This window comes from Leuciscus leuciscus (genome assembly GCF_965113295.1).
Source record: "Leuciscus leuciscus genome assembly, chromosome: 2".
Taxonomy (NCBI): Eukaryota; Metazoa; Chordata; class Actinopteri; order Cypriniformes; family Leuciscidae; genus Leuciscus; species Leuciscus leuciscus.
The window spans coordinates 44,389,111-44,415,135 of record NC_138726.1 but is presented as its reverse complement, the minus strand read 5'-3'; the positions used below and the strand labels follow the sequence as shown (position 1 = coordinate 44,415,135).

Below are 26,025 nucleotides of genomic sequence, written 5' to 3'. Positions count from 1 at the left end.
TACTTTCTGATTGCTTTTAGATTACTTTTTCCCTAAATCAACCAGGATTGGAGCTGAATTTTGCAGGAAGGTAGATCTCCAGGAACAGGATTGAGTACCCCTGATCTAGGCTATTTATTTTATGATTCGATTGAATGAATAGTTCAGTGACTCAAGCATAACACTCAAAAAGACCAACAGGAGTTTTTTTTTTTTTTGTGGGCAGATTTAAAAGATTCGACTCACAGGGATGAATCAAAATCCCCAAGCACTATTGTGAAAAGCCCATACGCGTGTGAACCAGTGCACAGAGTCGCCAATCAGAATCGCTGTGGAGGGACGTAATGTCCCTTTAAGTGCAGACGGCAAGTGGAACATCTGCGTCTCCTCCTCCTCTGTGACATCGCGCACAGGAGCGTCCTATAGACGGACTGACTCCGCCCACCAGTCAGGAAGATACAGAGCTCTCTGATCGTAAGTGGCCGTGTAGAGCGAGAGCTGATACAGACGTTTGTGTTATTAGTCCCTGTTCAAGAGAATCAACATGACTGGCGCTTGAACGGAATGTCAGATTAGCTTTCGTTTGGACACAATCCTCACTCCTTGTTGCTTATCGCGCACACAACTGGGCGAAAGCACAGTTTGCAGACTTATATTAACCATATTTTAGTAGATTCCCAAATCAGGATTTTCTTTGTAAGACAGTTTACACATACTGAAACAAAGTGGATTTAACAGTGGCTACGTGGTTTACCCGCACTCCAAGATGCTTCTGGTCTCCCAGCGGCTAGACTCACCTCGCATGGACCCATTAGTGAGTTTCTGAGTTTCATATTATTGGATTGCTTTGAATGGTGGTTCGCAATAATGTTACGATCATTTGGTGTTTACTACTAAACCCCGCTTATGTATGTCACTTTGTCAGTACGCGCACCTTGTACACATCCACACTGGCTTTTTACGCAGTAGTGCTTTTTAAACTGTAACACTCCTACTGTTATGCTTGAGGTCCACATTGAAGTTTGGAAACTTGAGTGGAGAAATCCCATGGTTTTGTGTGTGTAAGATAAGGCAGACAGAGATTAGATGACATGCTTGAAGGCTGCATCAAGATTAACTGACGCTGTCTCAAGCATTTACGCACACACTCCGAGGAAGTTCCATTTAGCTATATTGATTTTGCTAGTATTTTTTGATGAATTATGAAGTAGCCATTCAGACTAGTCATGACAAGTAACAAAAGAGATGGTTACTGTTAGCAATTGAGCAAGATAGGAGACTGTCTTTGAAATAAGTAGGCTAGTAAATATGCAATATACTAATAATAACTACTGCTACTATACTAATAAAACCAAAATTTTTTTTTAGACGGTGCAGTTTGCCACTGTTAAGAATGGAATGGTTATTATTTGTCACGACTGGGATAGGCTAGTGACTAGCAGACAGAGGAAGTAGCTACTGGTGACTAATTGAATAGATTCTAGTCACTAGGAATAAGAGGGCTACTTAGCTAATGAATATGTCAATTTGATTACTTTTAAAAATATGCACCCGTAACATAATAGATACAAGTTAGTTGAAATGCTTTCCATAACTGCTATGAAAAATAGCAGGTTAAGAAAGACTAGAGGATCCTATCAGCGCAGTCATTTAAACGGGTAGCACCATTGCTTGCTTTATCGATGCTTGCAAGGCAACTTGACGATTGATAAAACCTTTTGTTTTCATACATACGGCTGAAGGCAATGTAGAGTCAGAGAGGTAAAAGCCCCACACTGTTTAAGCAGCATGTGGTCTGCTTGTTGGAATGAAATGGCATTTATCAGACACTCAGCGGGGCTGCGCTCGCTAACAAAAGACTGAGAACTGGGGACTTGGACGAGAGCGCGGCTCCGGGGCTGCAGACGCTTTGTACTAAATCATCTCAAAATGAGCGATAATGTGAGTTTGTACTGTCGGAATTGCGGCTGCGTTTAAGCCTAGTGTTTAACAGTTAATGTGGATTGCTGAGAGATGAGAGATAAGAGAGACAGACGGTGGATGAAATGCGGGACAGGACTGCTAGTGTGTCCAGGATTAAGCCGAGCTATAGCAGAATACGTAATGGGATTATAAAGGTGGCGGAGGGTTTATAAGAAATAAGAAATAGGCTACTATATAAGGCAGGCAGCATATCACCGTTTATCATATAAATAACCGCGAAGTGTCTATAGCCTATGTCTGCCTGTTTTAGAACACGCTTGAGATCCCTCGTAATTCCGTTTCTGGTCGATCAATAAACTATAAAGGAGATCGTTCAATGACGAGTCTGATTTACGCGCTGCTCCCCTTCGCCTTCGCTTTGTCATGGATTTGCCCAAACACATTTCCGAAAGCTATTATTGTATTTCCACAGATACAGCATGTTTACCCCCGCTGGACAGTCCCAGATTCTCAGTAGGCTATCATAAGTTTCCCTTTAGTTCAACAGGGAGTTTCCTCGGTGGTATAGGATCGTTTTGTTTGCCTCAATTGTCATAAAGAATAAAATTGCAAATGGTTAGGCTATTAATAAAATAATCCAGTGCAGTTGTGGGTTAGGCTGCAATTGGCCTATATCAATCATTTTCGGAGAATGTTTCTTGACATGAGAGTCATTTATAGCCTATACATTTTCTAGCAGGTCCCGCCCACGTAACCCCGCTGTCCTCTTTATCCCAGGTTAGGTTTCAATATTTTGAAGTGGGTCATTGATCGTCACCTGCTCATTAATTATTTGCTTATATAATATAATTACTTATAAATTATTAAAATAATATATAATACTTTAAAATAAAAGTATTTTATACAATAATCTAAATATATGTATATCATATTAAAACGTACAAGTATTTATGCTAAAATTCTGAGCTCTTCTGAGTTGAGCTAATTTGTTTATCTGGAAACAAATATAACAGTTGTAGATTTCCCGCACCGGATCTTTCTGCTCCACTCGATTTGAACTGATCTGTGGCCAAATGAGTCAGTGCGCTTTGAAGCTGCTGTTGACGGATGAATAAAAGAGCCGGAGTGGAATGCGCGCGCTAGTCTTCAGATCTCGTGCACGCACAGAGCGGTTCACTGTAATGCGAGCAGCGCTCGTGAATACACTTGGATCTCACCTCAAAGTTAGGCGAAAGTTTAAAACAACACATCCAACTTTTATCTTACCGACGTTTCTAGGATGAGATCACTGAGTCAGGGCTTGTGCGAAGGAATTTAACTCTGAGGTTTTTTTTTTTCTTTGTAGAGAGATGGTGTTTGTGAGTTCAAAAGCAGTCTTCAAAGAGCGAGACTCAGCACACCCTCACACCACAAACAATCGCTCTGTCATTTTCCCGCGCTAACTAAGAATCGTTCTCAGTGCATCACCTTGAGTGACTCGAGTCGTTTTTCCTTCGTGAGGAGACAAGGATGAAATTGTGCTGATTTGCAGAGGGAGCCATATGGTGGATCGAGGAGACAGATAAGGATGGGAGGGAGAGATAGAGATAGCAGGGTGTTGAAGTGATTCTGATCTAGACAAAGAAGAAGAGAGAAAGGTTGGACTGTCCTAGGCCAGGTGTTTTGTAGTGGTTGATGGACATTTCTTCCTCATTGTCATGAGTGTTTATGCTCAGGATGTGCATGTGTCCTTGGAAGTTAAATCAATAATTAATCCTAAAAATACTTTAATTGTGTTTGCCCAACTCAATCTCACGAGAAAACAACTATTTTAAGAGGTGGCGATGAATTTGTATGATGTGAATTGTACGAAAACTTGCACCTTTTTAGAAAAAAAAAAGTAAGCATGAAGACCGACCGATAAACCTAACTGTCAGTGTATAAACCGTAATTGAAATGAATTCATACAAATTATCCACCAAATTGCCATAAGAGTTCTTTTCTCAGCTTCAAAGCATCTGATTAAAGTCTGGGAACATTTTCTTCCAGGATGCATTTAGCCACTATGCACACCTAGTTTGTGGTCTATAAACATACACCTTTTCATAAGTAGATACATATCTAATCAATCAAAGTGTCCACATATCATGAATAAAAGACAAACATCTTAGATTCATTCATAGAGTTTCTTTTTCCAGCATCTTTAGTCAGTTTACCCTTGTACATTCTATGCTTTTTTTTAAGACATATTCAGAGAAACGCAGTCAGTTCCAGAGCAGTTCTTTGGTATTGACTCCTTATAAAGAAAAGGAACTGAGAAAACGAGAACGAGAGGAAAAACTCATGGGCCGTTGACCCGTGAAGGGAAACCCTCATGTGTTTCTGCTATCTCTCTGGCTTCCTGATTCAACGTCAGTTAGTGAGAAGGACAGAGAGAGAGCAAGTTAAGGTGAGGAGAGAAAAATTGCGTCACTGTGATCAGGCAAGACCTCACCAGGAAATAACAGTGTTGCCTAGGGATGGAAAACAAACAGGAGCACTTACAGAATATTTGGTTGAGTAATTCCTTTTCCTCTCTTCAACACTTTGCACAAAAACAAAAAGAACACTCACCTCAGAGTTTTGCCAGCTTTAAGTGACTCTCTCCGGAAACCCCTGCGTCTCTCTGACACATGGAAGACAGCTTGCAAGCACCTGATTCTTGTAAGATATGAATGCGAAATCAGTGGCACAGCTGTGAATGAGAAGATGAAGTCTATAATGTGTAAGCCCAAATTATTGAATGAATCAGAGAAGCAGAGCTTAGCAACAAAGAAACATATGCTGCCTCTGGAGAAAATGTCAGAGGACGTGAGGGCTATAAAGATAGAGACTGCTTACTTTATCTCTGACAATCAACTACTGTAAAGCCCCCTGTGAACCCGGCATCTGTTATGGCTCGAGAGCCCAAAGCAACATCATTCATTTGGAGCTTCATTTTAGCTGCATCAGCAGCTAAATTGCTTTAAAAAGTTGCTTACTCTCCACACACCGATTTGGAAACAACCGCCGCCAAGTTTCTGTGCATGTATATGTGGGAAATTTATGACTGATTCCAGACCTCTAAGTGGAGTTGTTCTCCTTCTCAAGTTATTGCTTATTCATTGAGGGTGAATTAGGCTAAAGTGTTTTAAATATTAAAAATTAAAAGTTCCCAAATTCAGTTCTTAATGCTGCTTTTACTTGGCACCAGGAAAAGTGGTTATTTGAACTTGTGCCATCTTTGGAGCAAATCAGTAGCTTATTTTCATTTGTAAGATTGAAGTTAAACTAGCATACTCTTAAAAAAAATAAACATCTGAAATCCTGGTTTGCTCGTGTTGCATCTTAAGTTGGTGTAAGTGTTTTGATCTTTTTTCTAACGGTATGTAATTGAGCTAAAATAATGCTTCACGAAAAATAAAGTGAAGATGACGAATGAACAGCAAGGGAGAAGAACAAATTAGCATACAGTACGCAAGAGTATACAAGCAAGAGTTCGTTGTTAGTCGCCAGCAGCACACCAACATTACAGAAACAACTATTTTACTTGATCATACCTGATCATAAACCTTCTTTTTCCATAACCTCTTTCTCTTTTGTAATGTCTCTCAGCCATCTCTCTTTCTACAGTCTTCAAATCTCCCTTTTGCTCACTCTCTCTCTCTCCTGGACACGCCCCCTACTGCTGATTGGCTACAAGTGTGTTACGGTGATCGGTCCGATCCACTTTCAACAGCAGTTTTCAGTAATCGCTTACTGCACTTTTAAGTTCAGTAGTGTTTTGTTTGTAGATCATGCAATGCATTCTCCAGAGTGAAAAAGGGAAGGTCACGTGAAAAATATTGGGGAAAAAGCAAAACAATGAGAAATGGAAATCTCCACATACCCACTAAATGACATCATGCCTACAAAACGGCTTGGATACTGTTTGTTCTGATTATTTGTATTGCTCTAGGGGAACAAGACAGTTGCCGTGGTTAAGCTGTGTTGGTGTGTATGTTTAGCATTCCGTTTTGTCTCTCTCCCTTTATTTGTGCTTATCTCTTAGTTTCATAGACCTCAGCACATCTGATTTGCATGGCTAATTTAATAGTTAACATAGAAGATCATTCAAGACCACCTGATTCTCTCTTCTCTCCTCTCATAATTAGACGATGTTGCAACACTGTCTGTCTATAGTCTCACCACACGGAATACAGGTCTTTGTTCGGCACCAGCAGTGGCCTCCCGCTTGCATCATCATTACACACTCAGACAGTAATGAACCTGTGGCTGCTTTTGGAGAATGTAGGCATGTGCTCGGGGTAGATGAGAAACAGTTTGTTTTACCTTCCACTATAAGCCCTATAAGTCGCTAACAGTGATGAAATAAACTGCAACCGTTCTTTGATCAGATAGACAAGCGAGAATATTGAACATTCCGGAAAGCATTCTCAGAATATCATCGCAGAAAGTGTGTGTACTGTTGAAGGGCAATGAGACAGTGATTGAATGAGTGACATAAAGAGCAGATCCAATTGTCTGTAATGTGTATGAGTATGTTCACTGCTCAGCACTTGGTTGATTAGCCACGTTTCAACTGTTTCCATTTCGTGCTGGCCAGATTTTCTAATCTATGTAATCCAACTGTCTATTCTTTAGGGATTGGTAAAACAAAAATGTCCCTTCAAAGCCTGCTATACACTATATATATATATTTTTTTTTTTATTCTTTGAGATAATGCAATGTCAAGATTGTTCAATGTGATCCCGAAGGGTTAGGCAATGTTTACAGTGCTTCATGCCTGTATGATAAATTGTAGCCAAGATATTTAGCCATGATTCAGCATTGACAAAGCCGGTCGAGAAATTGCAATGCAAGACAACTCATCGTATCACACACCGGGCGAGTCATTCTGTACTTGCATTCTCAGGTTCAAGATGGCAGTTCAAAACATTGAATATAATCACCAAACAGGCAAAGGCATAGACATTATTTAAGCACCAAAAATATATTAAATGCACAACATGCAATCTTTCAGCCTAGGGTGATTTCATTATGTATATTAACAGTAATTTGGGACAAATATTTAGTGGAAAATATGCGTACACAATAGAAAACTGTGCAATTTATTAATCAGCCCTATTGGTCCTTCATTGCACATGAGCTGTATGAGGGGAGCATTAATTGGCCATTGATGAACATGTCACTCTAGGCGATCAAAAGCTACGTTCAGACTGCAGGTAAATGTGACCTGAATCCGATTTTTTTTTTTTTTTTGCTCATATGTGACTCAGATCTGTTTTTGTTATGACAGTGTGAACTGCTCAAACCACATGAAATCTGATCATTTCAATTCCAATTTGGCCCACTTCCATATGTGGTCCTAAATCCGAAACAGGTCAGATGTTTTGCAGTGCCACCTCAGTCTGATCATATCGGAATTCATGCTACTTTTACGTCACTCTAGACTAGAGCAACATTCACCACAATTCTGCACTCATGGGGGAGTCACTTCAAAGATTTTACATACCTGAAGTTATCAATGGTAGTCAGTGGAAGGACAGTGTTGGGTCAGAACTTCTAGGTATTTCAGTGACAGCTCTAGCAAATCATGAGGGCTCGTATCATACGTTTTTTTAAACTATTTTATATTATATTAAAAACTTTTTATATTGCCTGCGCATAAATTTGCTGGCTTCCCCGGCAGATCATGCTATAAATAAGTGCTTAATCGCTTGCTTTAATGTCCTTTGTGTTTACTTTCGTATGACTTGGCTACGTGTCATCGTTCTCTTGTGCATGCGGGTCAGTTCAGGAAGATGATCTGTTCACACTGGAATCTGATATTGGCCACATTTAAAACAACAATGTGAACAGCTATAATCGGAATTGAGATTCCGCAGTGTGGAATTGAGGAATTGAGACTCGCAGTGTGGAAGTAGCCAAGGATACATTTTTGCCCTACGACAATAGAAATAATTTTCTCCCCTACGTCAAAATCACTGCCGATATCGTACTTCCCATACAGTGTACATCGGGCCCAAGTCAACGTGACACTACAATGCAATCCATGTTACTTCACATAATGTGAAATATTTCTGAGTGAAACAGGATATTCAATGAGCTAAAAATGTAAGGTTGGATTTGTGCTTGAAGAAGAGGGGTAGAAAAATCCGAGAGCTTGGTGTTGTCATCTGAAAAGGAAAGACCAGAAACATAAAAAAAAAAGGAAAAAAGATTACCAGTCAATTTTGATTTCATGCTGGCTTTTAGAGAAATTTTAAACTTTAAAAAAACTGATGGTTGTTAAAAGTTTTTTCCAAGAGTGCAGCTGAACACAGATTAATCAGTACTACGACTCACACAAGACTTCAAAGAAACCATGTTGCAACAAAAGGACAAGTAAATGTTTCTCGTGTGAACGTGTCACTATGATACACCGTGATGAATGGTCCTGAAAAACAGTGCTCATGCCCACTAGAACGCACGCGAACGGCTGCGCTTTCATCTGCGGTCCAAAGTAAAAATACCCCGAATTCCTGGCACTTCATAATGGCACTTCACTCCTTCCCAGAAGCAGTTGTCGTAGTAACCTTGGCAGTTTTACACAAGTCCGATCTTTTTCCTTCGTCTTTCTAAGGGATACAAATGGAATAGGGTGTAAATTATTAATTATTGGAGATGGTAGGGGAAGGATTTTATTTATTCATACACAAAGACATTTTTATCTATGTGTGTTCTCGATGAAAGAAACAAGTAATATATGTGGAATTAAAATGATCTATGACTGTGTGATTGTGGTAACGATCTATCTGGTAACGGCATTAATTTAGTGAGTATTATGGGCTGTCTTCTGCATTGTTTCGTTATTGTCTTGTCTGCAAGTGGTATTCTAGGTCACTCCCTCCTCCCTCCTCCCTTGTGTCATCCATTAACAGAGCGTGTGTGTGTGTGTGTCTGCGCGCATGTCTACGTTTGATCACAAGTGTGTGCTTGCCACTTTCATGTACTTGCTTTCTGTGAAGATGGATAGACACCTACTTTTTCTAGGTTTTTTTCATTGTTCCTCTAGCCTTCATCAAATACACCCACATATATTTTCTCTTTTTTATTTCATTCCTTCCTTTTATTATTTCATCCATCATTTTTTGTCTGTATGTGCGTGTATGTGGTGAGGTCAGTGAGAGTGCCACTATGGCAGTAATGGGCCCATTCTGGAACACAGGTGTCCATTTGCAAGCCCATAGTAACAGATTGTGGTGAAGGGTTCATTGAGTAACTTGATCCGGACATAATGTTTTACCACGGTAGGCTGTGGTTTGCCCAGTGACTCGGGTTACATACACATACAGGTGTCTTCAGCCATTTCATCCACAGAGCATGATCTTTTTGACCCTGGTGACCCCAGCCAGTAGAAGGGTGGAGTCTCCATAATTGATATAAGTGATTTAATAATAGCTCTTCATACGCTCTGATCAATTTAAACATAATTGCCTTTTCATTTCAACTTGAAGCCTCTCAGATGGCAAAACTTAGGGATAAAGGCCTGTACTGTCACACCTTTCCATCGCATCTCAGTGTAATTAAGTAAAGAAGTGTGATGAGAATGCAAATGTTATGGTTTTTGTGCATGTGTTTTGTTTTCTGCCTCCTCCATTTGTGAGGACGAGGAGTCTTCGGAGGGCTGGGGCTTCCACTGGATAGATTTAAACATTATAAACCTGTTATCAGGAATAAGAGAAAAAACATTAGCATAGCCTCAGGAAGTGTGAAAAAAACAAACAAGTGTGCCTTTATTATTATTCACAATAAACGGTCCACATTATCCACCATAAAAAAATGTCAACTCTAATATAGGCCTAAATTATTTAAAAGAACATAAAATGGTTTGGGAGTATGTAGGACGTTGTGAATAATGGCATTCCAATTCTGTGGAAATCTGCGCTTTCTGCAGAGTTGTGCAGTTTCCCAAAAAATGTATTGCCTGTGTCAAGAAAGACCACTAGTGTTTTGGCCACATTATACTTTGAATTAACTTAAATTGCTACAAATGTGTCTACACAACAAATGTGCCTATGCAAAGCCACTGGAAATCCTAGATATAGACAACAAAAGGATAAACTGTTTATTGTTGGAATCATTTATGTTTGAGAAACTCTACACACATCAATGTCTCTGTGGCTCTTCCGGGGTTTTTTTTTTTTTTTTTTTTACTGTTTAGTTATTTTTAGAGAACATGGGAATTGAAAGTGCGAGATGCTCATTTTGGTGGAGGGGCAAGCTCATGTCGCACTGTGATTGCATGCCAGTGACAGTCTCTTTATGAAAGGAAATTTGGAGTGAGGTAGAGAAAGAAAGAACATGTGTGTGTGTGAGAGAGAAAGAGAGAGAGAGAGAGAGAGAGAGAGAGAGAGGGATAATGAATCATTCACTACAAAAACCATTTAAAAATCAGTCATACTTGTCTGACTCTCTTCCCTCTTCTGCATTCTTCAGCCATTACCAGAATATTAAAACATTTGTTTCCAGAAGCAAACTGAGAATTCCTACATAGACTTATAAAAGGACTGTAAATCTGATTGCGTTTGTAGAAGTCTGTATAGGCTACTGCAGGTGGTGGTTAGAAGGGTTTTATAAGTATCTTAACCTCTTGTCCCATGAGCCCTACAAACAGATGATGATGATGTAATTGAGAGCCGGGTCATTAGGTAAAGCTGGGTTTGCCAATGCTCTGAATTTTATGTGCACCAACACATGTTTGTGTGCATGTTTTCTATTACATGCTTTATTGAATATGCTAGGAGTTCATCAATGTGACAATCCAAATAAACGTCTAACAAATCACCTTTTGGTTAAAGGGGTCAGACTGTTTGAGTAGAGGACAGTAAGTCATTAATGCTCTTTGTCCCTTATTTTCCCTTCCTTTACTTCATCTCATGTAATCATGCACACCCTGAAGTATTTTTGAAGGGGTTGCTCTAATGGCTTCAATCACTGTTTGGCCCAGATTTCCTAAACCCCGGAGAGCTCTGAGATGAATTAAATCGCTAAAGACCCTGCCGAAACCACAAAATAGGGCGAGACATCAAAGTGGAGGATTTCTTGTGCGTTTGTTATCATGCTCACTTCAGAAATTAGTGTAGCCAAAAGTCAGTGGTGGTGTTTTGCACGTTTTTTAGGAATGAGGCAGCACTTGGTTTTATCTGCTATCAATTTGACGTGTTGCTCATAAAGAGTTTATTCATTTGCGTTACGGTAAACATTACCATCATTTGTGTCAAAACCGAATGCACAAAGAAAAACGCACCCGCAGACGACTTTCACTTCAGCTACTTGCTGTCAAATCAAATGTAAGATCAATATCTGTCTTGATGCAGGTGAAATTTCCTCGTTGGAAACAAAAAGCTTATCTCGCACTTATCTCCTCATAGTCGGCTTTATTCTCCGCGAGTAATTGGCTTTAAGTCGAGCCGTATCCGTGTTTACAGCGTGTCTGTGCAAACGCGACGCTCTCTGAAGTGGCATGGCGGGCGGCTGTCTCGCGGTGCGTTTCATTGTGCCGCGCGGGGTTGTTTGCTGTTGCGACAGAGCTGTAGGTGGAAAGGACTGGAGGAACATATTTCTACCTCACTCAGACGTCCAAAACAAACAGCGCTATGAAAGCTGGAGCTACTCTCCGCTTGGACCAAAATTCCACAGCTACCACGCAGCCAGGGAATCTTATTGCTCTCTTTCTCTCTCTCACTCTCACTGAGATTTAAATACTTTTTTCCAATGGGTTTTGAAAGGATTCTGCGGCCAACATTGTTCTGCTGCACTAGCAATAGATATCTGTTCAATAGGACAACCGCTAACAATCATCGGTCAGTGAAAGGACAGCATAGGGAAAACATTATGGGAAAAGGGGGTAAATGATATTTGCTCTGTAAAACTCCCATTACATCTGCTTGACAGGGCATCATCACTAATCCTAACTAAACAGCTGTCTGGACATAGGGCTTTATTGACAGCTATTTTCCAGAGGTTCAGTCAAGGTAGGGAAATATTCTGAAAGAAATGGAGGGATAAAAAGTTTTAGGTGAGTTCATGAGGAGAAAGTAAGGCCTGTCTTGTCTACCATGTGAGGATTCCAATTTAAATTTGCATGATAAACAAAAACAAGTGTGTGTGTGTGTGTGTGTATATATATATATATATATATATATATATATATATATATTAGTCACAAGGGTAAATTTATTTAATTGAAATGTATACACCATATAAAGCTGAATAAATAAGCTTTCCATTGATGTATGGGTTGTTAGGATATGACAATGTTTGGCCGAGATACAACTATTTGAAAATCTGGAATCTGAGGGTGCAAAAAAATCTTAATATTGAGAAAATTGCCTTTAAAGTTGTCCATTTATGTTTGCGATTTTGCTGCATCCACTCAAAAAATGTTTTATATATTTATTTATTTAATTATGGTAGGAAATTTACAAAATATCTTTACTTAATATCCTAATGATTTTTGGCATACGAATTTTGACCTATACAATGTATTGTTGGCTATTGCCACAAATAAACCTGTGCGACTTGTTTTGTGGTCCAGGGTCACATATATGCATAAATGCTACCGTGCAAAAGTTATGGATTTTTTTTATTCTTATATGCTCACCAAGGCTGTAAAATGCAGTAACAAGTAATATTGTGAAATTAAAAATGTCATCCTGTGATGGCAAAGCTGAAATTTTAGCAGTTATTACTCTAGTCTTCAGTGACATGTGATCCTTCAGAAATCATTCTAATATGCTGATTTGGTGCTCAAGAAATATTTCTTCTTCTTATTAATGTTGAAAACTGTGCTGCTTAATATTTTCATGGAAACCATGACCATTCAGTATTCTCTTATTATTAGAAAGTAAAAATAAAAATAAAACCAGCATTTATTTGAATTTTTTTTCCTAATCATTTAAAGGTCTTTACTGTCACTTTTGACCCATTCAGTGCATCATCGCTGAATAAAATAAAGTATTAATTCAATGCAAATGAGATTTTGAAACTTGCTGAAATAAAAAGAAATTTCACTCAAATTCACAAAAAAATTTAAACAGAAACCCTTGCTTTCTAGATACTGGCAACTGTAAACCAAATCAGTTGACCTATTCAAGGTATAGCCTGCTTTATCAGGATTGTTTTACAAGGTAGTTACTCTGCCATTGGTTGGTCCCCTAATTTACCCATTTGGTAATTTCTGCTGAACGCCTTAAGTATTTTCTTCTAATACTAATAGTATGTGTTCTAATAGTTTCATTGAGTTTCAGTTTGATGTGGGAACACAAGACTAGCTGGCTGAAGTTATGTCTCTTCTCCATGTCTCTATAGATGAGATCTTTCTGGATTTTTCTCACTCACACTGCTTTCTATTATAACAGCTGGGCTGGGCTTCTCTATGCTGCCACATCAGGACCTAATAAATGTGCCATACGCTCATTGATTTCCCTGTGTATGTTTGTGCAGCTGCTGGTAATGACATCACTTTCTGAGTACATGTGGTTGTGTAGGAGTCAATGAGTAAGACAGCTGCACGTGTTGCTCTTCAGTAGGAACAAAACGACGCAGGGTAGATGCCTTCATTGCCTCTTCAAGCACCCAGCAAGCAGTAACGGTAGCATCATCTCTCAGTCTCTGTTATACAACAATACTAAATGCCACTCAAGCAATAGAGGCACTTTCTCCCATAATGCTCCCTGTTCTCTGACCTACTGACACAACAAAATATTGGCAGCAGCGCAGTGGTGCAGTCGTTGTGTGCGTTTGTGCTGATACAAAGCATTTTTGTTTTTCGCCCCCCTTTAAAGAGTTGCTGGCTGCAGGAATACATTCTTCCTCTTTTTATCTGTCAGAACTCCCCTCCTCCCTCTCTTCACCTCCTCCTTTTTCCCACTATGTTAAATTGTTGTGACACTGTAGCACTTGAGCGTCTGGTGTTAAAATATTCCTTCTTAATGACAAATGAACATGTGGATAGATTCCTCTCCCTGGCAGGTCATTAACATTTGACACATTGGAAGCGGCGCTGATGCCGTGGCGCGGGCACCGTTCTCTCTGCATTGCAATAGGGTGATTGCGACGCTAAGCGCCTGGAGTATTAATGCATTTATTCATTCCATCAAATCCCTCTTCATACAGATTATCAGACCTCTCTTTAACCAAGAAGATGATTTTATTTTATCCCACAAGTTAACAACTGTGTGTGGCTGTCTCTAGTGTGTGCTCATACTCGAGTGGTTCTTATTTCTCTTGTATTGCCTTGTGATTTCGGTGATGGTTTCAGGCTTTCAAACATAAATGTCAAACTATCATTGCTGTCAGATAAGTGCATAGCTATCCATAAATATTCCAACATATGGAAATAAGGTCATTATAATTAGTAATGAGCTTTGATAGACAGATATATCAGCTTAGGCCGATTAAGGTCAGTATTTTGGCATTTTGAGAGTATTGAATGAAAATAGTGTCCACTATACAAATATGAACATTTTAATCAGCCTCTCTGCTGTCTAAATGCTATTGATTGACCAACATTTTGGCATGCTGGTCTTTTAAAGATCATTGGTATTGGAGATACTATGGAAGTCAATGGGGTTTCATCAACTGTTTGGTTACCGACATTCAAAATATCTTCTTTTGTAGAATATTTTCTTTTGTTTTCTTCAGAAGAAAGAAATTCATACAGGTTTGGAACAACTTGAGGATGAGTAAATAATGACAGAATTTTCATTTTTGATTGAACTATCCCTTTAATGGCTATTTTTTTTTTGTATTCAGAATTTTTGTTTTTGTTAATTGAGTTAATATTTTAGCATATGTGTACATCTAATTATATTAGCCTTTACCAGATACATTGAGATTATATCCGCCATTGGTCACCTGGCTGTTGCTGTTACATCTGTCAGCTGCAGGTGCCATCATGTGCCAACTGATGGCAGCCTAGTCCCTCATCGTTTCCATAGACTAAATAGACAGGGTGATGATCAAATGAAACAAGACACAGCTGAAACAGATAAACTAATAATGAGCAGAGGCTTCTGGGAAATGAAGTCCGGGAATAACAGAGTCTATGGAAACGATGAGGGACTAGGCTGCCATCAGTTGGCACATATTGGCACCTGTAGCTGACAGATGTAACAATTGCTATCAGCATTGGCCTTTGAAAAAAATCTATATTCATCACCCTATAATAGGAACCATCTTGATGCCTGTTTGTCACTAGAAAATTCAGAATACTGTATGATGAAAGCTCTTCTTTATTGCTGTTTTAATAAGCGTTGGCCCCACACTACATCTGGTGTGAGACATATGTACATCCTGGCTGGCTGCTGTAAAGGGAAAAAGTCTTTGGCAGCTTTTATTAACAAATGTTACTTCCAGTTGACATATGCGGTGCACAGTTCTTTAAACAATTTTACGTAACCTGCATTGTTACTTTACATTTGCATTGTATAATATGATATCAAGTGCAATTTATTGGACGTCACCATGAATGATGCATGTTATAGATTTTTTTTACCTCATAATGTTTAATCAAAATATTCATCTAGAGAAAGCGACAGATTTCTCTGTGGTGACATATACAGGACTTTAAATAGACCTTAAAAATTCAGAGTAAACCCTGGCCCTCCACAATCATCTGCATTCATTGTTGAGTGCAATGCCAACATATCAATATCCAATCAACAACCGATGGATAGAACCAAGTCCCCGCCCTAGGTTTTTTTTTTTTTTTTTGATCATTTATTACATTCAGATGTACATCACCATACGGCAGAAAATACCTGTCACTTCTGTTTCATTGCAACTTTAAAGACATTGTCACAAAAAGAGATGATTCAAATACTTTACTATCCCATGAGGCCACCTGAAAGAAGCTGTTATAATTGATAATTTCTGCAAAAAGTATAGCCATGACAATTCATGACAGTGCTAACATGGTGGATATAGTTTTGGTAAACGTTGCTACGGAAATTGCTATTTGCTTTGATCTTTGTATCTAATGCAGTGACATTTTAAAATACCAAAAGCAGGTGTGGTGTGTCCTCATGCTATTGTAAAAGTATCGACTCAAAATTACACACAGAACTTACATAGCTGGTGCTTAGATTGGTTTTGTGGCATATTAAAGTGCTTTTTTTCATGCAATCTATTGTGACTGTAGAAACAGTCAAGAGTGTGTCATTCATTTTGATGGTGTCGGTGAGCACCAGTCAATAGTCCACTCTATTTGACTTTGTAGAATACTGTTTTGAGGACAAGGTAGAAGCAGTGCTCTACAAGAGAAATCAAAAAGCCTATGTGTCGTACAGGGACCTCCAATCAATAACCAGCTCTTCTCTTGCCCCCTCAAGGACGTTATCTCACACACAACACACACACACACACACACACACACACACACACACACACACACACACACACACACACACACACACACACACACACACAGGGTCTAGGTCTATATGGCGCCGTTTTATGAGTGCTGTAATTGCTATGACGCGTTTAAGGGAGAGCTACTGAGAGAGAACCATTCATGAGATTTATTAGAAAGGGGGTCCACCAAAAGAAAGAGAGAGAGATGGAAAGGTGGAGGACAGGAAGCAGAAAGAACAGATGAACACATTCAGTCCAAAAGGAAGAGATAAAGAAAGGAGGAATGAAGCATCAGAGAATGAAATTGAGCAGTGGGCTCTGTCCGTTTGGCAGACATTGATCAGAGTGATCTCTGCTCTATAGCAGACCGACCCAACTAATGCAAGTCCATTATTTAGCCTGCAGGAGTAAAGAGACAGGAGGCTTCTGATATGGGAAGTGAGGAATAGAGGGATACACCTTAACCGCAGAGGACAAGTGTATGCTCAAGTGCGTGTGTGTAGGTTGAATGAGAAAAAAACGAGCTTTGTGCAACTGTCACTCTCTGTCTGGGCTGTTATCCATTTAGAGACTGTTTCTGCTTTGGCTCAAAGTCTCTCTCTCACACACACACACAAGCACAGTGACCCAAGCCTGACCTAAACACACACACACCAGTGTAGCCTGTTTGGAGTCAGGAAGATTTTGTTTAAAGACATTAATACTTTGATTCAGCAAAGACACGTTCAATTTATCAAAAGAGACATTACAGACATTTATAATGTTGCAAAACATTCCTATTTTAAACGAATGCTTTTCTTTTCATCAAAGAAAATCCTGAAAAAAAGGTATCATGACAAATTATCACAAAAATATTAAGCAGCACAACTGTTTGGTTTTTTTAAGATTAATAATAAGAAGAAATATTTCTCGAGCACCATATCGGCATATTAGAATTATATTGTGAAATATTATTACAGTTTATTTGATCAATGTAAATCCTGCATTGGGGGAATAAGAGACTTTTGTTTATTACATCCACCATGTTACCACTGACATGTTGTGTCTCGTCTATGACATCAACCTTGATGACGCGCTTTCTGCAGCCTTGATGTGAATAAGAGACTTCTTTCAAAAACATTTCAACATCTTACTGACCCCCAACTTCGCTACATCACTGCTTAGAAAAATCACATTGACTTAAACCTTTCTTTATCTTTAGCCCTGAAACATCCAGAATTCAGAACAGCGTACTTCTCTTAATGTTTCTTCCATATAAAGATATGCTATGCTATTCTGAATTTAGCTAAACATGTGTGAATACAGATGCTTCCAGCTGTGCAACACTGATTTCATGTGTTGTTGCTTTCCATGCCAGTGGAACAAGTATGTTTTGCATTCTCAGCGCCTCCCGCATTAGTGTGACTGTCTGCATCTGCGGTCAAGTTTCTCGACTGTCATTGCAAAGAGAATCTTGTTAGGTAAATTAGATCTTATAAAACATATTTAGATAAAGCCACCCCAGATAATAACATAATGGGACCAAGTCCTGTGTTTGTTTTTGTTTGTCGCTTTTCACATTCAGGTTGTTTCGAAGTGGGTTTTTTGTTCTTTTTTCTAAATATCAAGTTTAAAAATGTATCACACCCACCTCATCAACCAAAACTGAGAAGGAGAAAGAAACTGAGGGAGAGAGAGAGAGAGATCAAGGTAATCTGAATCCCTCTGTGGCTCTTTCTGAACAGCCATCTTTATCAAGGCAGATCCATTCTTGTCTGTGAGCAAAATCAAACAAGAGATTGGAGACACGCACACACACCAGCTCCAAGTCTGCATAATAAGGAAAGAAGGGGTGAAAGGGGGAGAGGTTAGGAGATGGAAAAAATGGAGGAAAAGTGTGCGTTAAGAGAAAGAAAAAGAACGAGAGAGAGAGAGAGGGAGGCCTTGAAGTCACATTCTTGTATTGGATAAGGAGAGACCCCATGGATTGGATCAAGGTCGGAGTCTTCATTTAAAACTGCCTCACTGACAGCAGCAGCCCTCGACATGAATATTAATACTGCTTTAACAACTAGCACAGGATGGCTGAGACCAGCAAGACAGCCTGTGTGTGTGTGTGTGTGTGTTCGTTCCAGCACTAACTCTGGCAATTTGAACTGCTTTTATTCCCTTCGCTCACTCGTTGGCTGGACTTGGAATTAGTGAACCTTGGCTGCAAAATTCCTGCTAGTTCTCTTTCTTCTCACTCACTCACACACACACAAACATTCACTTTTCTTTGGTCAATTCATTTGTTTGTTTATATGTGGGCGAGTTTTTTTTTTTTTCTGCTGAAGTCTTTAGAAAAACCTCTTCCTGGTCTAAAGATGAAACTGATTTGTCTAAAAAGATTTTTTGACTGCAGCAGTTTAACAATATTGGGTAGTATCACAATAGAGGGACCCATGACCTGATGACTTTCTTTCTTCCATATGAACACAAGTTAGGATATTTTGCAGAAAGCTCACTACTATTCCACAGTTAAAGTAAATGGGGATAGAATCCCCTACGTGGACAGAGGCACTTTATTTTATTTTATTATTATTATTATTTTATTTTTTGAGGGGTTAGAGTTTGTGCTCCCTTCTTTTATTAAAAACGCTTTTTAAAAATGCACCAAATAAAAAGATGTACATCATAAAATTATCTCTATTATTTAATCTTTCTGCTTATATTTCAGAGTGTTCCTAATTCAAAGGAATCACATTCAGAAGAATTGGAATATAGTGAACAGGTTATTTCAGGTTGCTTTTATGTCATTTTTGGAACTTGACAGCATCTGTATCCATTCAGTTATATTGTATGGAAGAGAGCAGAGTGAACATTCTTCAAAACATCTCCTTTTGTGTTCCACTAAAGAAAGAAAAACATACATGTTTTTCGACGAACATGTGGTTTAGTAAATGATAAAAAAATATCTCTTTAAGTGGTTTTGTGTGCTTGGACAAAAGTCATTTTCTTCAAGAAAGGGTTAAATTTGTGTAATGTACTTTGGTTACCAAACCTCACACCCACCTTCTCTTTCTCTCTCTCTTTCTCTCCTTTGTTTGACTCTGAGTGTGTTTGAGTCGTTCCATTGGGAGTTCCCTTTAGTAATGGTCTAAGGGCAGCCGGTACAACAGACACAAGCACTTCCTCTTTTTCTCTCCATCCTTCACTACTTCCCTTCATTTATCACCTCTCTATCTGTTCATCTGCTCATCTTTACATTCTATCCTCACAGTCTAAAGCTCTCTCACAGACACTTTTAAAAGGCTCTCGCACGCAGTGTGTTTTCTTCTTTGGATTATATGTGGTTACTTAGGTTAATGTTTGTAGGAATAAAGATTTATGATGTTTTATGATTGTCTGTATAACCATCCTGTTGATTTATAGTTATGTGTTTGAGTTATGGGCATAAGCGTGTGTGTGGCAGACAGCAGGTTGTGTTGATGTCACAGTGAGGTGAAGCTCATTAGTGTTACTTTCCTCACAATCTGAAGACTAGCCATGCACTGGTAATTAGAGAGCTTGTGTGTTTGTGTACATTTGAACCATCACAGCGTAACTGAGATCAGAGCTGCTTCAGTGTTCAATAATATAGAACAAAATCATTATAATTAATTAAACAGCCATTGTACATGTTCATGTACATTGCATGTACATGTACATTGTAAATTGTTCATTGTACATTTTTTTTCTCTTTTGATGAAAATATCTTTTAAATTGTCAATATTTTGTCATCATAATTTTGGCGTCATTTGGTCGACTAATGAAATGTCATCTAATTATAGTCAATAAAATGATCATGACAAAATTACACCAAATATTTAAAATAATTATGTTTTATATATTCATTTCATTCCCCAATTTTATTGGCTATATTATTATTTAAAAAAAAGTGCTTTGTTGATACCTTTCAGTTCATTTTTGACAAAAAAAAATTTAAATGGTTTAATATCATCATGATGTACATTTTTGTCTCGTTTTATTGATTAACAAAAAAAAAAGATTTGTCAGTAACTTTAATTGGCGAGATTAACACTGTATCCTTTAGCATATGAATGAAATCTATTATTTATTTGTGTGTATATGTTGGATCTGCATTTTCTTTTGAATTCTTTTGTGTAGATAGTGGAATATGCCTGTTTGTCTTTGTCTTTTCTAGCAGGGAGGTGTGTGTGTGTGCGCACGTGTGTATATGTACACATGCATCTGTGTGTGTTTGAGCCCCAGGGCTCTTCTCTGCTTGAGCTGGGCCTAGTGCCACTAAACCCAGCCTAAGCTGACCTATTTCCAAAGCACCACACAAACACACACTTGCATACATATGTGCACATGGTTGCTACCTCTCGTCTCTCCTGCCTGTCGGAAACAATCAGACATGCACACACATGCGTTCACAGTCACACACACACTCACAGTGCTACTGCATGTCGTTGATCTGGACCCGTGCGTTTGTTTAGCGGTTGTGTTCTCTTTGAATGTGCTCATGTATCTGTTAATGTGTATCCAGGTTCCTGTAAGAGGCATTGAGCGTGCGCTCGTGTGTGTGTGTGTGTGTGTGTGTGTGTGTGTGTGTGTGTGTGTGTGTGTGTGTGTGTGTGTGTTTGATCTGTCTCCCAGTGGAAGTGCCCCCTGAGCTGTGCTTTAACCTTGTGCACCTGCATTCTAACTGTAGGGTGTGTGTGAATGTGTATCTGTGATGAATATACATATCAGAATTTATCAGTATCTGCCAATATTGGATATTTATTGGCCTGATAATGAATTGTTTCTGCCTAATTCAATTTTTAGACTCCTTTTGCGATCATCTAGCATTAATGTAAAAGAATAGCGATAGACTATGGCAAAGATTTAAGGAGCACTCTTCTTTTTTTAATGTGTTTTAATTGTTTTTAATTATACAAACATGTATAGCTTTGTAATATTGATTATTGTAGTTATTATACTTAATAACTACAATAATAATGTGATAATAATATTGAAATAATTTTACTATCGATGCATCCCTAATGCAGTTATTACAAGAGGCAAATTCACAATTAGCAGAAATAAAAGCAGTTGCATGAAATAGTCGCAATTATGATATGGCACAATTAGAAGAAGCAAAGTCGTTATTACAAGAAATAAAGGCACAGTTGCATGAAAATTTCATTTGCAAAAAAGTAACGTTGTTTCATTGCATTGCAAATTTATTTCTCATCATAATTACTAGAAATTTTTGATATTGGATATTTATTGATATTTAATTGTTTCTGCTTAATTTAGACTACTTTTGCCATCATCTAGCATTAATTTAAAGGGAGTGTGATTATGGCAAAGCTTTAACCCTTTTAGAGCTCTTTCCCTTTAAAGGGATACTTCACCTCTGGAAAGATTAATGTGTATTTAAAATAGGTCATTTATGTAGAAGAAATGTGAAGAAATTTTTGAATTTGGAGCTTTCTAGACTGAGAAAAGCCAGAAAATGTATTTTTGGCTTATGTGGATGAAAGACAACAACTCCCAGAATGCACTTGCTTCGCTGCCCTAGGAGGCCACTCCCAAGCCACGCCTACCGGTAAGAGAGCGCAGTTGAAAACAAGGCTTGGCTACTATTTGAGACTCCGTGATGAGTTTGCCAGGGATTTCGAGATCGCCCAAAATGTCCGGGATTCGGCTTTTGCGTTCTACAGTCGCCATTCATCATGTTTACTGTGGCGAGCAGGACGAGGCTGACGGCCGCGGGAGAACGGCGCGAGGCCGGTGGCGTGATTACTGAGACGCGCCGGTCTCGCATCTCTCACGGAGGAGCGGGAATTTTCTTAGCAATGGTAAAACGCACATCAACCGATCACTTGTTTAGCGTTCATGTAAACACTATATTCAGATTCACCAATCGGAATGAATTCAGTTAGATTGAAACAAAAGGTGTGCATGTAAACAATGAATGGTGACTGCAGAAAGCAAAAGCCGAATCCCGGACATTTTGAACGATCTCGCCCGCCGGACAAGTCCGGGAAAAAGAGGATGGTATTGGTAACCCCTACTACTCAGCTTTCTCCTACTACTCAGGGGTGCGTTTCCCGAAAGCATCGTTAGCCAACTATGGTCGCAAGTTCCCTCGTTGCCAATAGAGTTCAATGGACATTGCGATGAACTTGCGACCATAGTTGGCCAACGATGCTTTCGGGAAACGCACCCCAGCTTTCTTCTACTACTCAGCTTTCTTCACAGAACAAAAGCCTGCTAGCTTAGCTTCCAAAGAAAGACGGCTGACACTGTGTAAATTCTGTGAGTGAGATCCCACCTCCTATAGGGCGGCCTGAAAACATGCGGAACAACGCCTTCTACTGGCTGTAGTCTTTAGCCTCTGGCCAGAAAATCCTCCGATAACGCAAAATGACGATTTTTGCGTCATCGGAGGATTTTTTCCAGACAAAAAATACATAAATCTCTTGTCTCAGGGGGATATGAGGGTGGAAAGCACGGTAATTCGAAAATACTACAGGTTTTCTACTAATACAAAGCTTAATGCTAAATCCTGAAGTATCCCTTTAAGAGTGCTTGTTTCACTTGTAGCATACAGACGTTTAAAAGTAACGATTCATCCCTTCTGCAATTATACTCATGTAGGTTTATTAGAGTAACTCAGTCCAAACGATTTGAACATATATGTCAGTATTTGTCAGTTTTAATATCAATACTCTCACAAATATAAACTAAGGCTGACTAAGAAGGCTTACGTTGGAGGCTGTGAGCTCTGACATCATGAATGACGAGAATCCAGTGAAGGTCGGAACAGACGGGAACATGGTGTGTGTGTGTCCATGTGCACTTTTGACAGTCTCTTTAAGTGAGGTCAGGACAGTGTGACTGCTAGTACTGCAATGTTCTCTATTCCGCCACGGCCACTTTCTCTCTTTCTCTCTCTCTCGTTCTCTTTAAATACACACAGACATTTGCAGAGAACAGCATAATCCATTGAAAACAGACTCCAGGTCCTTGCACTGATGTAAAGGAGTCTGCTGATAGTCATGGCACACTTGACGCACAAAAGTAAGCTTGCGACAGCCTCTGTCCTCAGTGTGGTCCTCGGAGACAGTAAACAGATCCAAACTTGTCAAGAAGTAACCCCAGGTTACTTCTGTTTAACATTACAAATTCTAATGTAATGTATCAATTTCTTATTCTCACAGGGATTCAGTTGCTTTTTGGAGAAGTGAATTCAGAAAAATATTCAATTGATTATTTAGAAAAAAGTTACTGGCTTCATTAGGCTGGCCACACACTTGAAGATTTTAAGCCCGATTTTGGGCCCAATTTGCAACCCCTAATGGTCTGGGGGATGTGGCCTGATTCGAGGCTTCTCAAAACTGACTTTTTGTCCAAAAATATCCTCAATTGTGTGATGTCATTATGATTATTTTAATGCTCCCGATCTCGTCGGAGCCTGCCCGATCGCAAATATCCAACATGTTTGATATTTACGACTCTTGATTGGGCTGCCTCTGACGTGATACACACGATAGCCAATAAGAGATGAGCAAGCTTCACCAACCGGATGTTGCGTGCTTCTATACCTGAAACTGGGCAGCCACAAACATGCCAAGAAAGTGGAGTATTGAGAAAGAAGATCACCCCATATTCTTTTTTTCTCCTTTGTTTTTCTTCCTGTAAAACAAAACTCACGCCAGGAGAACCAGCTGACGACGTTGATCATCCTCCAATTTTTTTTTTTCTCTGAAGTCACATTTGATCTCACGAGTCTCCGTGAGATTTAGTCTCACTGTGAAAATGTTACTACAATCGATAAGTGTCTGGTCTTGCGGTCCGGACGAATCTTCTTATGTGTGCATTCGGAGGATTATAATGCTAAAAATCGGTTGAAACTGCCCTTGTGTCTGTGGTCGCCCACTGTTTAAAAATGGTTAAGGTTTTGAAAATCGTCTATTGTGTCCCAGGTCTTAGGTAACAGAAAAGTATGGAAAGCCAAAAATAGCAAGATAAAATTAAGTTAAAATTTACGAAAAATTCACAATTGCTGGAAATAAAGCCATTATTACGAGAAATAACTTTTCTGTTACAAGGAGCAACGTCGCAATTACAAGAATTTGTAATTCTTTCCCAATCGCAATTGGGATATATTTAGGGTACGTTTACATGACAACGATGTACTAAAATGAAAAAGTTTTTCCTTCGTGTTTTTTGCGTACAGACGACAACGTTGTCCAAACGAATCCCCATTCACGGATCTGCGAAAACCACTAAAAACGCTGTATTATGCTGCCAAGCCAGTAGCTGGCGATGTCACTTTGTAAAAAAAACACATAAAAAGTTTTTTTTTTAGCTAAATACGGTGTTGTTTAAACAGCCCCTTAGTTGCAATTAAGAGAAAGAAATGCGAAACTACTTCACATGAGGTTGCGTTTCCACTGTCCCGCATTCGCATGCGTACGAATGGAAGTCAATCGAACGAAAAGTGTAGTGTGACTGCCTCTTTAGGGCTACAATCTCAAAAACTGAAAATAATAAGAATAGGTAGAATCTGCATAGAGGGGATCAATAAGCAGAGGAAGAGCCTGGGATGATGGACAGAAACAAAGAGAGGAACAGGGAAAGGAGAGCAGCTGCATCTCTGTGGCCGTAGTGCTGCAGGTGGGACTTCAAACAAAAGACACTCAGTCTGTGCGTCTCTGTCTTTCTTGCTCACCCCTGGCTTTTCACTTCTTGGCAATATCGCCGTCCGTTTTCCAGCCATGCAGCAAATGAGTTTGTGCTCAAGCTTGTCTGAGTGAGAGAAAGAAAAGATTTTTGTTTAACCCTTATTTCAATGCTGTCTTTTGATCATGGTGTGACACTGGCTTCAACTGCACTGGAGATTAAGCCACACGTACACCTGTTCTGGACACACACGCACACACTGACACATACAGGCTATTGTAATTGGCTCAGTGCAGGTTAGTTCAGGTTAGTGTGTTTATGCAACAGTAGAGAGGAGTGGCTGCATTGTTCCACCATAGATGCTGTTAGCCACTAAACACGGGACACTTTCATAACACCTCTGATACGTCTCTTCCTGTCCCAGATGATTAGCAGCTTGACACCCGAGCACAATATGATCGCAGATCAAAAGACAGGTGTTTAAAATAAACGACTGAGGTTTTAGCAAAAAATGTGTGTGTGTGTGTGTGTATATATATATATATATATATATATATATATATATATATATATATATATATATATATATATATATATATATATATATATTATGAAGAGTTCAGATGCAAAAGCCTCTAAGTGCCATCTGAAATTTTCTTAGAATGATCGTTTTTATCAAGCTCGTATATTTAAGTTCGATAATTTCACTTAAATGGCAATGCAAATTACCTATTAATTGTCATTTAGGTGAAATTACTTAACTTAAATATACAAGCTTTATAAAAATGATCATTCTAGAAGAAAATTTCAGATGGCACTTAGAGGCTTTTGCATCTGAACTCTTCATATATTAGGTAGGTCACCTGTCTCTCTCTTCTTTTATTTGAACTTCTCATTTACCCCCCCCAGCCCCACCCCATCCTTACTCCATCCTTAAAAGTCCCTCAAGGTGATTAAAGTGTGAATATGCATCTGTTTTCAGTGTCTGTGTGTGTACTGTTTGTGCATGTGTTGGTGTGAGCACTTTTGTTGGCTGTGAAGGATATAACACACACACAACCACCCGGCGCTATAGTGTTTCA

At 39.1% G+C, this 26,025-nt stretch overlaps 1 protein-coding gene across 1 annotated transcript in view; it reads left to right on the top strand.

The window, feature by feature from the left end:
• The first annotated feature begins 399 nt into the window (after positions 1 to 399).
• The window catches only part of LOC309489300 (uncharacterized protein), a 71,207-nt gene continuing 45,581 nt past the window's right edge, over positions 400 to 26,025 (top strand). The window contains exon 1 of the mRNA XM_082157974.1: positions 400 to 793. Coding sequence (XP_082014100.1) covers positions 746 to 793 — 48 coding nt within the window. The 5' untranslated portion in view covers positions 400 to 745. The remainder of the gene's footprint in view (positions 794 to 26,025) is intronic.